Source organism: Magallana gigas, chromosome 10 (assembly GCF_963853765.1).
Source record: "Magallana gigas chromosome 10, xbMagGiga1.1, whole genome shotgun sequence".
Lineage (NCBI taxonomy): Eukaryota > Metazoa > Mollusca > Bivalvia > Ostreida > Ostreidae > Magallana > Magallana gigas.
Window position 1 is genome coordinate 20,018,721 of NC_088862.1, and position 17,883 is coordinate 20,036,603.

Genomic DNA, 17,883 nt, shown 5'->3' on the forward strand with positions numbered 1-17,883 from the left:
CTGCCACATTACTCACGGGACCTCCACCAATGTTACACAAGGATACCGCCACATTTCTCACGGGACCTCCACCAATGTAACACAAGGATACACCCACATTTATCACGGAACCTCCATCATTGCTACAATTTAATAGGATACATCTACATTACTCACGGAACTTTGGTCATATTACCAAAGTTTCCAGGACATCCTGTTTACAAAGTGTCAATTTCTGGGGTTTTTTTTAAGAGATTACGTGGCATTAAAGTTGCATATCAATAGATTATTTAAAGGTTTTCTCGAAAATTTCGGCCTCAAAGGGGACAAACAAAGTATCAATCTGATATGATTAATACATTTTGAAGTTAGTTTTACCTTAAATGGCAAGTCTGAAGGACACTCGTGTTCATTCCCAAAATAAGAAATACTTAATCGGACATTTTATGGCCATTTATTTAAAATTGCACACAAAGATATAGTGACATAAAAAACAAGCAATTTTAGGGATTGTAACCTTTCTACAAGTAGTCGGGTGCGGGGCACGAAGTATTACGCAAACACGTGCACGTCACCTGCAATGGCTGCCAATGGCATATTTCATAATCTGTTTAAGAGTAATTGTATTAAAGGTGGTCGGCGTAATTTTAGAGTGTTGAATATTTCCCAATGTTTGTAAATCATCCGGGAATTCAGATCTTTGCTTGTTGAGATCTGCGTTCAAACGACCCTCAGCTTCCACCGACTCTCGTCTGCAGCGATCGATTTACCGCGCGCGCTCTGGTCCCGCACTGTATTGTGGGGTTTTTAAATCACTTCCTCATAGGTCCTTGTTGGAAGTATCGGCTGTTGCTCCGTCAGAACAGAATACCGTTATATTCCATTTTGCACTGTAAACAAAGGAACCTTTTTCTGAATAGATACCGGATTTAACTGAATCCACTCGAGTTTATTACATTGGAAAATCCATTGTGGGATTTCTTTTTTTTTAATATAAAATTTTGTAGACTTTTCAGACCTTGAAAAGTACCCAAAACCCTTGGAGACACAAATGTAAACGAGTTTCAGCAATGTCGCGATATATCTATATTGAGGTTGTTCCCGAAAACTAAACAACGTTATTTTTCTTCAAATATGTACTTTGCCACCTAAATGACTATTGGATTTGTATCGATTTTCTATTGTGCTTGGAGTGCATTTAAACAGTCATCAGGAAAATTTACAAACACTGCATTCGGAGATTGCACAAGACAACAGGAACTCGGAGCGACTTTATCTGTGTGAAACAAATCCAGGTTCACTGTAACAGTGTTAACAGTCTCCAGAAATCTCAGGAGTTCTTGGAGAAGATAAACACTCCAGGGATTTAACCAAATCTAGATTCAGGTAGCGTAATTTGTTTAAACACTGTTTTGTTCTTGCACAGCTTGCGTTTTCTGGCTGTACTTCCCTTACGCATTAAACATGCTACATATTAATAAGGTGTATCGTTTAGATTTGGATTGGTTTAATTATTTTGTATATTTTTTAAATGTTCAATTTATTAAATATTACTGTTAATTAATTGCTTTTTAAGCCATTAAAAAGTTTATTATAATTATACAAACAACTTTGGTAATTATATGTAAAAAAAAAAAATCCAAAATTTGTAATCGGATGAAAAAAATAATAAACCCCCGACATAGTTAGTAATAAACATAAATAAACTCTTTCAAATTCATAAATATCAAACACTTACATGTAAATGCTTTTTCAACTAATAAAAGGGTTGTTATAATAATACAATATCCTCTATGGTAATAATATGCAAAGAATTTTCTGCCCTATTATCAGAAAAAGATAAACGGCTGATATACAAAAATAAACTATCAACTTTTGCGGCAAAATTAGTGTTATTACCTACCGTAATGTCGGTGGTAGAACTAATCCGCGCTTAGTTAAAATGGTGTGAAACACGGCTTTCGCGATCGTTTGGAATATTTACTTTATCAGAAAACAGCAAGTGGTCTGAACTGTTAAACAAACAATAATTCCTTAGATCTTTTTAGTTGACTCAGTTTATTTACATGTAATTAGTATTCCCTTAGATCAATGTACATTTTTTTTTAAATTATTATTTTATATGATGTATTCAGATCTGGAGCGCATACGACATGACAATTTTAGCCGTTCTTTTGGAATCAAAAGTAGAGAAAAGAATTGAAATTATTTAACCAAAAGCATGAAAGAGCGAATCTTTCTACTGTTACTCACTCTCTGTATTTTTACTTACATCATCGTCATCATCATCGCATGTACAAATCTACATGTAACCAAACTAAAAGTAAGTACTGATAGTTACAAGCATTGTGCACTAGGAAGCAGTCAGCAGAGAGAGAGAGGATGCTTAGGGACTCTAATACCTATAAAAGCCTCATTAATGATCAGATAATTGGAATGGACAGTCTGGATAAAAGTGTTTATTCCGGTTAAAAAGCAGCACATGGGGAGTGAAATCCGGAACTTAGGTTAACTAAACACACAGGCTGTATGATCGGTCGGTCCACGGCTGTTACACATTCATATCGTTAATAAAATGTAATCTACATGAAGCGCGGTAATTCAACGGTATTTTGAGATAGTTGATTGAGCCTTTTTTATATAAGTGAAATTATCTGTATCTGAATTCCATTAAGATTATTCTTAACATTACAGATGCCTCCCATGCCGTTAAATTAAGGATAATGAACCAGACCTCCTTGTATATTAAAGACGCTAACATTTCGCTTACATTGGGTACGACATGCCGATAAAAGTGAAGGCATGCAACAATGACATCTCTCCCTTCCTCCATCTCTTCTTTTTCTTTCTCTCTTTTTTTTTGGAATTTATTTACTTTTCACCTTCCTCCCACAAAAACCTTTGGAACTTTAAAACGTCACATATTTATTTAATTTTGTTGGTTAATTATTGACAAATTCGGGCTGCATTAGACTAGGCTTGATCCAATTATCTCGCTAAACAAGCGATTCCGGAGTCTCAGAACCTAGTAAGCCATTCTATATCCAAGTCAGGTTCCGACTTTGTAACCTTCTCCTCTCAACTGGTTCACGAGTGTGTTATGAATAATTGATGAGTTAATTCATGAATCTGTTAAGGTGAATATATATAAGCTACGACAGAATAGCGTCGTTCACCAATTAGCCATACAAATGCTTCAAACTCCCGCGCTGAACAGTTTGCTAACAACTATTACCACGATGTTCGCTGAGGTAATCACGATGGTTTTGGATGACAGACATAAATAGGTTTTTTTCTTCAAATTTTTTTTTATGTAAACGAGCTACAAGTCAATTAACAAATGTACAACCACTGTATCCTAATAAAAAACCACCAAAGGCTCCAAATAACACCATTCCCCACAAACCCTGTACTCCCACACCATCCACCCCCTCCCAGAAAAAGAAAACAAAAACAGAGGGAGATTTTGCAACGAAAAGTGAGAATTTGTTATTTAATATTAGTACAAGTATATGGCACGTATCTACAACAGGTAGTACATAGTAAACACGTTCACGTTATGTTTTGCTTTTCATCGCTTTATATGCGTGTATTTTTTAAAATATGCAAAATGCGTGTTTTGAGTATACTTTTCTACCAAGGAATACTGTTAATCCCTCTTGCATTATAATCTTTTTAAAATTAATTGTTTTCACTCTATTACTTGATGAATGATTGTCTTTTCCCCCTTTGGGCAGTAGCTTTATTCCCGAGAATTACATCAATATTTGTGAAGATATTGTTTTCCTGTATTTAGTCCCGGCAGATTGATAGCACGTTGATGTTTGTTCTTCGCCGATTGTTTTTGGACCGGAGAAAACGCGAGCGCCTCAATTCCAAAGAAGATAATCTATTTTTTTTATTTTGAATTTCATTTCCAGCGATAACCTTAGCTCGTCCTCTCGGTGTTCAAACTCTGTAGTAGTTAATCACGTTTTTGACCAATTGATTCTCCCCTGTCAAACATTTTTCTCCCTTCTACAATAATTAATAAATTCTTTTGTTGATTTATTTGCCATCACAAAATCTCTCTCATCGACGAAATGTCGCCATACTTAAATCCACAGGGACCTCATTATGGGAGCGACCACAAATTGCTGCAGAATCCCTCTCTTATCCCAAATTTAGATACAATGATAAATATGTCATTTGTTCTGTTCATCGATTAAGCTGTTTAACATTTCAGTCTTAACTGATGTCGCTGACAAAGAAATAACAAAAACAATATATGCGTATCCCTGTTAAGCTAACCTGATATACGTAAAATTCTGTTCAAATACTTCCCTAGAATTAGCTTCCGAATTAAGTTTGATTTGTACTGGAAATGCTAGCTAGGTTGCTAGCAGAAAATCACTCGATCTTTCCCCTTCGAACTATAACATAACATCTGTGATGGAAATAGAGTAAAAGAGGTTCTCGTGGAAATAAGATTATTTTTAATCATAGGAAGATGTAAACAAACGCTCTCTCTCTCTCTCTCTCTCTCTCACTCTCTCTCTTTCGTACCAAAATCTTCTCTTCGACAGGGTTTCTTTATTGATTGGTGTTTTATTAATCAATGAACATACTTCTCATAATTAAGCATTGAATTATGAATGAACATACTTATGTTCAGTCATGTTGTTTTGCTTTTCATGATGTACATTATTTTTTTCGCTGTTGTGAAACAACTTACCTATATTTATTCATCTATTACTTTATTACTTATCTATATTGTTTGATCCGGAACAAGTAACAAGGTGGGGATCTCTCTCTCTCTCTCTCTCTCTCTCTCTCTCTCTCTCTCTCTCTCTCTCTCTCTCTCTCTGTGTGTGTGAAACAGATTGGCGTTGTTTTTTACATGGACCACAAGCGATAAGTTTAACAGATATTATAATGCACGGTTTATATTACTCAACTATTAGAGGGAGGGGGGGGGGTCTATCTGACTGTAGTTCCGAACCCTACTCACCAGAACAGGAAAAATCAGCGACGTCCACAGAGCCTTGAATTATTTACAATCACTTACGACCGCTGCATTACAACTATTGTTTTATGAAGCCAACCTTCGATTTTATTCGGTAGGGCTATTTCTGTATCCTTTAGAACGAGAGGGACCCGGATCAATGGCGGTAGATCTTCAGGGATTTGGAGTCCCGATTGATATACACGATCCCCTTGTCAGTTAGTGAGTTATTTACAGAAGGGTCCATTATTATGTCTTGACATAGGATTTGGTTTTGATTTTGTTTTGGCTGTAAGAGGAGGAAATATCTGCCCTATTAACCGATTTGTTGTAAAGTGGGGTTTTTTCTGTTAGAATAAATGGAAGAACGAACCTTATGCCTATTCAGAGTAGGTTATTACTTTGATCCCCCGAAATGTTTTCTTTTAATTCAAATTGCTTGATTTTTACCTAATTTTTTTATGATCATGATGTTTTAAGAACGTACGCATAAAAGTTTCAGAAAGCTTGATATGGAAACGCTGGGTTCATTGGGCCAGGGCCTAATTCACCGAGATGCTATCTTTTATTAAAAAGTCTCCCTGTTTTTATACATGTATATCAACAGGATTATTAAATCTGCTCAGCAATTTAATTTCCTCTGAATCTAATTGGCAATGTAAATGTTAATAAAAATATTGTAATGTAGTATAGTGGTGTAAAAGTAAAAACTATAAATGCATACACGATAGAAAATGAAATAAGAAGTTATACAAAATCTCCTAATTTTTACATTAGAATCGCAGACACCGGAAAATGTATGGTTATGTATCCAAGATATACAGAGACGTTATATACATGTATATACGTAAGGAAACGCCCTTATAAATATCAACGAGTGTTCATTAGATTTATAAATCTGACATAGTAATTATTTTACATACCTCAATCAAAATAGCGTGGAGGAAAAACAATGATCAATATTTAACTCAATTTAAGATACAATCAACCACTGAATAGAGAGACAACTCCCTCTGGAAAAAATTATTTTTATAAGAAGGCAACATTTTTCAAATATTGCCATGCAAAGTGTGCTGGTATATTGCAATTGTCTGTATTCAAATCAGGAATTATCAATTTTTCTTCACTATTTAAATCAGGAATTATCAATTTTTCTTCACTAAAAGAATATCTTTAAGCGTTTATAATTTCACAGACGAAATATTTTCTTACTTAAATTTTTCACTTAGAATCTTTATTTTAGTTTTATATCATTAACCCGATTCTTATTTTTAATCATAGAAAAGATGAGCGATGACTATAAACTATTGTACAAATCATTTGGCGTTTGACAGGTACACTGTACACAGGTACACTGTACATGTATATATATAATTTAATTGTATATGCTGAGAATACCTGTCAAACGCGAAGCGTGCATTTGTACATATGCCTCAAAAAAGATAAGGAGAGGGAAATTAAAGGAAAAAAATTGGAACGACAATGAAATTATCCAAGACTTTCTCTCGCACGTAATCATAATTGAGTTCAGTTTATTTCGAGTCACAGATGGAGACAATTTACATCGTCCTTTGAATCAGAAGTAGAACCAATATTTATGTCTTCGTCCTCGGTTTATATCAGTAATTAGCATGAAAGCATTGGTTCTCGCAGAATTGATGGAAAATTGAACGTGGGTCGAGACAGAAGAAAGAATTGATTATATTGCTACACAAATGCTTATCAATTACTATTATAAGCAAGAATCTAGAGCTATAGACACCGACTGTAGCCCAACTCATTGACCCCGTGATCTAAGATATAAGCAATAATAAGGACGTCTTATTCGACAATGTGCTATTTTAAATACACGTAAAACAAATTCAGCTGACCATTACCTGGTTGAATAAAAATGATTTTTTAAATTTAAGATGATAATATAGTTGATGACAGAAAACTCTCTGATAAATACTTTTATGTTAATTTACAGTTGCATGAGTATTCATTAACATATGCAGGAAAGAGTTCCTTGTGCATGTCATACCACACGATGTGCAGGAGAAGTTTGCAGATAACCTTTTTTAATCTCTCTCTCTCTCTCTCTCTCTCTCTCTCTCTCTCTCTCTCTCATTTTTACGTTTGTCTTAGATATGTAACCTAGTAACCTAGTAACAAGTTACAACATCTTGCCTTGCGCTTCTAATGAGGTCTTTTCATGTTAAAGCAAATTAGGATCAAAACTGAATTCATCTTGAGCCATGCTCGCAAGCCACGCTTTGAAAACAGTTTTTGAAAAAAAAAAAGTTTTTTTCTTGCGAACTCCTTGTGTCATTAGAACAAAAGTACCACAATAGGTACAACAAAATACCTCAGATACACATATACAGATTACTGACAGTAAAGGAGTATTTATTACATTATAACGATAGAATGAAATAAATAAATATAAAATATTAATATATATAAAATAAAAAGCTCTTTGATAAAATATACAGAAACGTTTTGACAATCATAGCGGAACTCTTCATTCGATCATGGTCCCGGTCTTTTATTAATACATGTCACTTTTCGGATTACTGGTTTGCCTATCCTGATGATCGTAAATCAACATTTCCTTTTTCACGATCATATATATTTGGAACAGTGTGCTGTAAAATGAAATTAAAAAGTGCAACCTACTTGAACTGGACAACATACAATCTAAGGCAAATCAAAAATTGAATTTTGTCTTGTTGAAGTGCAAAAGTGCATGGCCACGTTATGTTTGATCATTTAGTAAATTTCTCGTGCTTTGTGCTATGTTGTTATCATTGACTGCAGTAATCGGTGAAATATCCCTCATTTATCGATATGTTACTTTTAACCGCAATATCATTTAATCCATTTGGTTTCGTTCGAAAACATGAAATAAACCTTATAATGAAAATTTTGAATTTTATTCATCATTTTCTACTGCCATTCTACCTTTAAGTGACTGAATTACGATAAGGCTAAAAGCGGTCACTGTAAAACAAACCTCATCTCGATGATTTAATAACAAATCTTGTTTCCATTGAAGTCAAATCATTTGATCGCAACGAAACATCAGATCAACTAAGACCTACTTAATTAAAACGAGCTCGATTGTTTCTGTGTTCTCATTAGATACCCAAAGCTTTGTTGTTTATTTTTAGGACTTAATTAAATTGATTTCATTACAAGTTTCTTTTTTTTTTTCGTTTAATCAAAATCTCATAATGAACAAAGCTATCAAAAATCAAAAATCCTCTGGGTCGGGGGACTCACGTTGTACGGATTAATAACCGTATCAGAGAGTGCATCCAGATGGATTTCTTTTTTAAAAGTTAGAGTATTCACGTAGCTAAAACATTAATTATCGTATAATGCAGGGGGAAAAAAATGAAAACTGTTAAAATAATTGAAAATGTCGAAAATACTGAGAACTGCAAACTGGTGAAACATAAATCGCAATAACGTATGATTATTTAACGAGGCCTTAGCCACTGTTGCACTTAATGGGTGCGAACGTGTTGGCGTTAAACAATGAAAGATAAAAAGATAAAATATGTAGATCAAATGAAAAGAAGAAAATAATATGCAAAAATCTATGATGAAAATTTCCATTATTAAAACCATCTGGCGCCTTTTGCGAGCCATGCTCTGACGACTGATTCAGGCTCAGTGTGTTAGGTGGGCCAGGGAGTACTCCCTAGAGACATACAGCGATCACGGACAAAACAGACAAAGTGAAAGTCAAAATAATAAATATCCATATCTATCAAAGTCTTAATGTGCTTTTGCCTATTTTATGAGTTATTGCACGAAACCCATGAATATTTTTCGGAATTGAATGTAAACAATAGACAGAGGTGTAAAAATGTGGTTTATGTGTTATTGCTTTTAGCGATTAGGTAACTAAAAGATAATAATGCTCTTCTGCATAAACATGTACCTCTAACAAATATTTACGGAATCAATTTATTTGTACATTAAAACTGCGCAGAAAAACACAATATTTTCCCTTTCCGCTCGTCTTTTGTACACATTGCATGTAATGTATGTATATGTTAAAGGGTAAAATAGCTAATATGCCTGAATTAGAACATTTTACAGTTTCTTTGCATATTTAAACGCAAACCAAAACAGAAGCTCATATAATTCACAGAATTTTATTTTTCCCGATGTGAAAAATAAACACCTTACCTGATACGTGTTAAACATTCTACATGCAATTATATTATTAGGTAATGAGTATATCTTTTAGTACGGAAAAAAAAATACAATGAGGTCAGGTGCCTCTGTGATATCAGTCTATCTAGAAAAGTGAATACATGAAATTTCGGTCGTAGTAACATTCAGGTAATAGTGTCAATGGAATCAGAGTCGTCGGAGAGTTTGTTTGCTTTTGATTTGTTTCTATTTTGAGGTATGGAAATCATGCACTGAATTGGATACATCCAAACCTTAAAGGATATTGACGCTTTATTTAGATGAGAACCAAAAAGAGATATTAAAGTATATATTTTGTAAAAATATTGATGAATTTTTTTTTTTATGTGTTACTTTAATTCATATCCTATGAAATCTATTCTTAATAATCTATTCTTAGTAGTACACAGAAATGAAAAATTAACAGTTTTCCAAAATAGTCATCAAACATCATCATATTTAAAAAAAAAATGAATAGAAAAAGTATTTTTGGAATGAAATTATTAATCGTTTTCTATTCTTGTAAAATCGATACGAAGTGTGCATTATTTGCTTTTGGTGTTTAGAGTTAGGATACAGCTTGAATAATTTGTGCTTTATAATATTAAAACGCTCAGAGTTTTATAAAGCGTAAACTTCCCAAACTTAGTTCTTATTTGTATATTACATTCGTTAGCTTTTCAACCATTCCTTGCAATAAAAGTTTTCATCTATGTGATGCGATTTAATTAATCCCCTTTAATTATGACTTTCTTCTTATTATATATGATTGTAGTTTCAATGGACATAAAGGTTTATATTTACCTTCATCGAATGAATTCACAACTTACAAAACGACAGTCAATTGCATGAAACAAAAACGAACTTTTTGCGGAGATTAAGGTCATGAGGGGTAATTGAAAACATCCAAGAGTGCATCTCGACGATTAATGAGAGGGAATGACGGGAAATCAAACTCATATACTGAAATCGTGGGTTTTTATTTATCCATTAAAAATGAACTAGACGAAATCTTTTAATCATAACACAACAGTAATTGACAGTCAGAAGGTTGAATCAACTGATGAACCATTACGTAAAGGGCAGAGATAATAGGAGATAGGGAGGTAGAGCTGAGACTCGGCTGAATGCCTATCTCAGAATTCTAATGGATTTTGTCGAAGAAAAACATGGAGTTTGCATGAGCCACTTTGTTATTCAAATACCAGATCATTTTAGCAATATAAGATGCTGCAGTGAACAGTTTAGAAAATTGGTAGATATATACGCACATGGAACCTTGACATTTAGAAGGGGAAAAAAACAATAGCCGTAAGACATATAGAAAAAGTAGGTATCACTATCTGTGAGCTGCTTCAAAAACATTTCCTGACTTATTGCATTAAAATTATCCATTATTCGTAAAGCATGCTCGATTCATTTGATTCGAAATGTCGTAAATATTGCGAGTTTAAGAACACAAGACACGCTTTATGCCGGAAGGTATTTATGTCTTGTTGAAAGCGCAAATCGCACTGCGATATAAGGAAATTCCTTATCTTACATTATTACATTGGTGATATTTCTCCGCGTAGTTTCCATAAAAAAAACCAAATAAAGCATTCCAATAACAGCGTTTGTTATTGATGGATATGTTTTTGTTTTCATAATTACGATCTTACTGTAATGTTTTATATTTACATGTACATGTATGATTTATCGGGGGGGGGGGGGGGGGGGGCATCAATACAACGTTTATTGGCTATGTTGTAACTACCCAACGGTAAATTCAAATATTTATTTATTTGTACATCTCTTCAAATGCGAAATTTCATAAGAATTCAAAAAAAAATTAATAGAGACATTTTATCTTTATTCAATATGTAAATACACTGCAAATTCAATGCAGAGATAAATGTACATGTAGTGTACAAAATAGGATTTAATTCATATTGCATGCACACTAATTCAAGCATAAAAACATACATTTGTATTTCTGATTTCTAAATTTAATCTTTTAAAATTCCAATTGGTAAAACGTTGTTAGATGGTATCCAATGTTTATTGTGTATCTAAACAAACTCCTGTATGTAGAATACACAGTATAACTCGGTACAGCGAAAGGGACAGTGGATGTACTCTCCTACATGTACATATACATGTATATCCGCTATCCGCTATATCTGTATAACTATAATACTTAACGTTTAAAACGAAAGATATCTTAAATTTCTTTAATTAGATTGCAATCAGAAAGATTCATATGGAAACTAATTCTTTTAAACAATACAGTCACTTAGTGCTGTCTCTTGAGACAATGAAACACTTTGTAATAAATAAATTTTGTTATTTTTTTTTACCTCTGCAGAACTCAAAATCAATACGTATAGTCTAGCTACAGTGGGTCTCCCACACCAGCTGTTGATTAAGAAATCATTTCTACAAAGAATGAAATAATCCTTGTCCATAATTTCCTATCATTTTACCGACTTAAAGATATTTTCTCATCAACTTCAGCAGATATGTAAGGGGGAAAGCTCTGGTTGGCAACTTAATAAACGATCCATTTTGATTACAAGACACACGATCGGCTGTAATGCAATCATTTAGGGGATGATGAAACACTTTGTCAGGGCCCCGGGTCCGGAGGTTGACCTTGGACGAATATTGATACATGTACGACAATGTCATCATTAAGCAACTCTAGCCCCTCCTCCCAGTCACGTGGTATCTCTGGAGAATTGGCTGTATTTCATTATTAAGTATTGTATACTATAACTGAAAGTTCTTAAGAGAATGCACTTATTCATACATTCGGTTTTTTTTTTGTAAATTGCCCTTCAAATATTGTTTTATTTCTTATTGTGATACCTTTTGTGCGAAAATTGGTCAAATCCAAAACGGAGTATTTTAGATATATCAGGTTATGTAAACAGATAATATCAATGTTTTCACTTAATTTTTTTTCTTTCAGTGGTCCTGCAAGATTCAAAAGTATCAGAGGAATCATGAAAACCATTTGCAAGCAAAGAAAGATAATTAACTAAAAACCAAAAGAGTATCACAGAAGAGCACACTATACGCAATATGGCGCCAAAACGTACAGGACTTCTGCTGGGAGAGCGACTTACCGCTCCGCCGAGGCGATAAATGATCTATCGTTCTCAAATATTGTTTGACTGGCGGCACCCCATGCGTTTTCTGATGAGCCTGCATATTAGAGGCAATTGACAGCGTCACACTTTAACGCGTGCGTATTTTATGTCTGCATTTTCCTGAGGGGCTTCCGAAGAGAGACGATTAGCACTAAAATCGGAAACCAAGCTTGATCGACTTTTATTAAAACGGCAGAGCATGAGTGCTAAGCAGCAGAATGCAGCGAGCAACAAAACGGGAAACATGGATAGTGTGATCTCGATAAACCTCGGAAAGACAATGATAGCCGAGACCTTGGGTACCAGTAATAATAGTCAGGTCATGTACTCGTCAATGTTCGGGGGAAGGATAAATGGGACGATTATTCCGGAACTGATGACGTTTGATCCAAATAATGAAAGCATCGCCAACTTCCAGTACGTACCAAAGTATGACTTGGAATTAATGATCTTCATTTGTGTGCTGATCGCTTGCGTGATTGTATCCATTGTGATCGGAAACGTATTTGTGATATCAGCGATTATCTTGGAGAAAAGTTTACAAGGGGTATCGAACTACTTGATTCTGTCCCTGGCCGTTACTGACCTGATGGTGGCGGTGCTGGTGATGCCAATATCACTGATAGACGAGATCAGTATGCACTGGTATCTAGGACCCGCCGTCTGCGACATGTGGATTTCCTTTGATGTACTGTGCTGTACCGCTTCCATTCTTCACTTGGTGGCTATTTCCTTGGATAGATACTGGGCTGTGTCAAACATTGACTACATCCGAAGGAGATGTACGAAACAAATATTAATTATGGTTGCTGTCGTTTGGGTGGTCGCAATTGCGATTTCAATAGCACCGCTGTTTGGATGGAAAGACCAAAATGACCACCCGGAAGAAACTGGCGTTTGTAAGATAAGCCAGGACAAAGCGTATACAATCTTTTCTACTGTTGGGGCGTTTTATTGTCCTTTGATTTTAATGGTTGTGTTGAATTTTAAAATATATAGAGCTGCGCGTTCTCGTATTCGAAAAAAGCATATAAATGGAATGCATAGGCCTATTCGTGCCTATAAAAGACCTTCCATAACAGCCGCTGACGCGACAACACGTCATAATAGTTCCGGAAGTGACATCAGCCAAGATGGATACACTGTGTATAACGGCGAACACCAAAACGAGGAGCAAGAAGCCGTGTTCAATGAGGCGGAACATGACGAAAATGCAGAAGTAAACACGAGGTTCTTAGTGGTCCCCTCCAATGTGTACGTACTGAATAAACAGTTAAATCCTCCAAAAAATACCAACAATAACAATACTAAACATATGGCATACTGTGATAAAGAAAGACTCCGGAAGGCCAAGATTGAAATGAAGAGAGAGAGGAAGGCAGCTCGTGTCTTGGGGATCATTACCGGAGCGTTTATCGTCTGCTGGCTCCCATTCTTCCTGTTAGCTCTAATCTCGCCATTTTGTCCTTCGTGTGACTTTCACCCCGCCATGTTTAGTGTCTGTTTGTGGTTAGGGTATCTGAACAGTCTGCTGAACCCAATTATCTATACCATATTTAATCCATCTTTTAGAAATGCATTCCGGAAATTAATATTCAAAAGGCATAGAAGGAGACGATGATAACAAAAGAGACAATGTTTACTTTTCATTTTCTGATGTTGCGTTATCAATAACACTTTGCCATTGTTTTCATATATTACCGATACTGGTTGATTACGTGGGGCCCAGATGCATAATATCTTTTGTTGGCAAACTTGTTGATTGTTTTTAATTTGATGTTCATGCTACTCAAAGCGGCAATGTTGTTTTACGAATGTCATATATGGTACATGTATTATTCAACTGATTAAGTTATGACACGGTTAACGGTTAATTTTTGAAATATTTCTCTTCTTTTTTTTTGTCATCCTTTGTGTTTGATTCAAGTTACTGTTATTTGTCTTGTCAATAACTTGACCTCCTGTTGTCACCCTTACTTTGCCATTTCTCTCGTTCTGTCATCACAAGCAGCATTTTAAGTTTTGCCCGTTGGATTTCATTAATAACAGAAATATATGTTTATCAATGTCAAGTGTATGTTTATTCATCAGATTTAGTTTGTCTATTCAAGAGCGAGTTTTCCCTGTCTCTTTGGTCCCAAAACAGGGAAAACTTCGCCAACATGAAACACGTGTAAAATCCGCCATGTATCATTCAGTCTTCAAATCAAAAATATAGATCTATTATTGTGATGGATGTCGATCAATTGTTCAGAATAATTGTTTCTGTATTTTCATTGTCTATCAGTTGTTTAAATAAAACTTTATCAAAAATCAGATAGTATACCTTATTTTTATTCCATTCAGTGAATGATTAAAGAGTAAAAGGAGAGGAAAAAACTGCTATAATTGTTATATGGGAGAGATTACTCCATATAATAATAAAACGCACTACATGTTTATCTGACAGTGTTAATCCAGGTCCTCTACAGTGCATGCTGTGTTTAGGAATCGGCCTATATGATCGCTGAGACCACTCGATATCTTTCTTTTAAAGTGATGTCTTGTGATTGTTAAGCAATAAGCCCTCTTTATTGTGCGCATAGGAGCTGAGAACCATTTGCTAAAACTGTCGAAGATTTGCGTACATTTTATGAAAATCATAAGTATGTCCTAATTAAAGGTCATTATATCTTTGTATTTAGCTGATTTGTTAAATTTGTAACCGCATATCAAAATTTGGAACGAATCAATTACGATAATATGTATAACAAAGTCACATTTTGGAAACAAGGTGTTTTTCACGCCAAGATACTTACTTCTAATCGTACTCGTGTACCTACTAAATTCAAGCAGATGTACAAAATCGCCGTATAAGTATTAAAAAAGGAGAAAATATTCTATTATAATGACATTTTCAATGATAACAGTTCATAAATCAATGAATACAAGAAGGCTACCGATGTCAATGTTTTGACAACGTGTTCAGGATTTCCCCCCTCATGGTCAAAGATCTTGACCATCAGCTTACCCAAGTTATAGGGAAGCATCAGCAGAAGCATGGATTGGTTTATCCTAGCAGCGGCTGGCGCACCTGTATATTTCAAAGTTGGAAACCAAGCTAATGAAACAATCCCTCGACTTACCAGATAAATTACGACCCAGAAACATAATGTACAACCTGCTCATAAAACAATAAACACATTTAGCCCCACAGAGCACGTATTGTAGCTATTTACCATGCATCATATTGAGCGCTGTAAGTATGTTTATGATCCCTACAAAAGTACGTCAGTTTTGAAAAGTGCAGGAGCCTGTATCCGACATTATTTATTAAAGTATACTCATTGTGTACTACAAAGTGTCAGGACTGAAAATTAAAATTTATTCTGTAAAGAGATATATTATATTTAGAGAGATGGTACAGTTGAAAGCACGTGTGTTTCACTTCAGATTTACCGATTTTATCGCAAGGAAATAAGAAATAACGTTGATTGTGATAGCTGAACTACCTAAAAATCCCATTCCTATACCTAATTTATGTAACTATGAGCTTCCGGAAATTCAAGGGTCGTATAAAGCGGAATAATCTTTGTCCTTTATTTGTACCAGTTGGATTTTGATTGACAACAATTGACACGTGCTGAAGACTACAAGATCTTCGCCCGACTACTGTCATCATAGAATACGAGGTAAAAGGGACTCTCTTTACGGAACACACGTCATCACTTTCTCGATGATTTATAAATGATTTACCAATTTCAGTTCATTTCAAAATGAACAGACATAATATGTCAACCCCTCAAGGGGCCTCGCTTACAAAACAAATTTAACTTGTAGCAACTCCTGTGATTAACACGCAAAAATGCATGCTTACAAAATAATAATCTTTGTCATTCTAAAATCTAATAATTATTACCTGGGAGGAGTAAAAATGACATATTTCTATCAACATACCTGTCCAGGAGAATCTTCGCAAGCCTTGCATGTGTTTTGTTTATAGTACATGTAAATACGCATGCGTAATAGTATAAAAGCCAGTACCCCATAACACATGGTGAAGTTTATACATTCATGAGTAGTACAAAAATACCGAACCCAATTGGAAGATTTTTCAAGTCGGTCTTTTATAATAAGATGCGCCGCACTGTCTCTTTAAGAAGTTGTTAAAAAACATATTTTTCAGATTTACGCATAGAACAGAATTGCCATTTGATGGGTTTTTTTTAAATTCAGTGTTTCTTTAAGTTGTTCAATGCGTGTGTGCGTGGGGTGGCGTGGGATGGTGAGTAAAGTGGGTAACTGTGTTTTAGGTGTCTGGGTAGGGCTTAAAAATTGCAAAAGCCCAATAGACCCCTTCACGGTAATGCTATACTTTCCATTTGCAAGGAAAATTCACTTTTACCGGCAGTTTGTAGAAATACGAGTTAATGTCAAATCGTTTTATCTACGCCATTCTATTATCTACCATCTAAAACTTTATCAATTGACGCTGCAAAAGTTCCGCAGATGCGTTCAGAAAAAGGTATACTTAATATTGCATGTTCATTTGAAAGACTAATGTCCTGTTCATACGATGCAAACTCTTTTTTGGTGTGTTCCCGTTTTGCACACATTTGATAATTGGGTATAGAACAATATGTGTGATTTGTGTTGTGATAGCAATTATAGTCTGCTTTCAGTCAAAGATTTTACCTGGATTTTTACCTGTGTTTTATCAGCGCCTTTACGATGAAACAAAGGAATATAGATATTTTGTTGTGTTTCAGGTATAATAACAAATAACTATTACCATTTTTTCATTTGATAAAATAAAGATATTGATATGTTTAGTCTTGAATTTCTACTCATTGATCATCTTCACAACGTCAAGACGTTGTGAAGATGATGTGGTACACCGTGTCTCTTTTTACATCTTGGTTGCAAAATATGTAAAACGCATATTTATAATTAGTTGATTGGTATCAACAAAAAAATATTATGAAAGGAAACAGATCTTTCTCACAAAATATTTCAATCTTTGAAGTTGCGGCTTTGACAGTAGTTTTTATGACATCACCACTTTAGTATATATTGCGGATCACTTTCTGATGCTGAATACATGAAGGACAAAAATTTCCGGCAAAAATAATAATTTTGATATTGATTCGATAAGTTCTTATGACGTCACCGCTTTAGTATATATTGTGGGTCACTTTTATGGTTTTTTCCAAATCGGAGCACAAAAATTCCGACAAAAATAATAATCTTAATATTGATTCGATATTCTTCAATCCGAGGAAGGTTGAACATGCATGAATAAGGTCTACATTTGATAGGTTTTCTGAAAACATCTTTACAGTTTTTGAAGCATATAAAATTGCCTATTTATTATCATATCATTATACAGTTTGTCTATTGTCTTCGAATATTCAAGCCACAGCATAAATGAAAAATATTTAGCAGCGTTTTCACTAGACACATTTCCTCAATTTATGTCAGCAATAATTGAATATTAAAATATATTTTCTCTTCAAACTTGTAACATGTACATGTACTTCCTATACACAGAGTAAAACAAAAGCATTACATATCCAATATTTTTGCAAAAACATTTCTTGTTTAAATAAATTAATGAAA

General features: G+C 34.5%; 1 protein-coding gene across 4 annotated transcripts; it reads left to right on the forward strand.

Annotated features, from left to right (window-relative positions):
* Positions 1-717: 717 nt before the first annotated feature.
* Positions 718-14,601, forward strand: LOC105344141 (5-hydroxytryptamine receptor). 4 transcript variants are annotated; one of them, XM_066074147.1, is made up of 3 exons: positions 718-1,365; positions 11,651-11,892; positions 12,105-14,601. In XM_066074147.1, exon 3 carries the CDS (start codon positions 12,485-12,487, stop codon positions 13,904-13,906), a length of 1,422 nt encoding a protein of 473 aa, XP_065930219.1. In that variant the 5' UTR covers positions 718-1,365; positions 11,651-11,892; positions 12,105-12,484; the 3' UTR covers positions 13,907-14,601. The 4 variants fall into 4 exon arrangements, with proteins under 4 accessions (XP_065930219.1, XP_065930221.1, XP_011450089.1 ...); XM_066074149.1 differs by having other exon boundaries at positions 11,651-11,806; XM_011451787.4 differs by lacking the exon at positions 11,651-11,892.
* Positions 14,602-17,883: the final 3,282 nt, after the last annotated feature.

What these genes read in the sequence shown, in the direction of transcription:
- LOC105344141 (XM_066074147.1), top strand. Translation starts at nt 12,485, where the DNA reads ATGAGTGCTAAGCAGCAGAATGCAGCGAGCAACAAAACGGGAAACATG.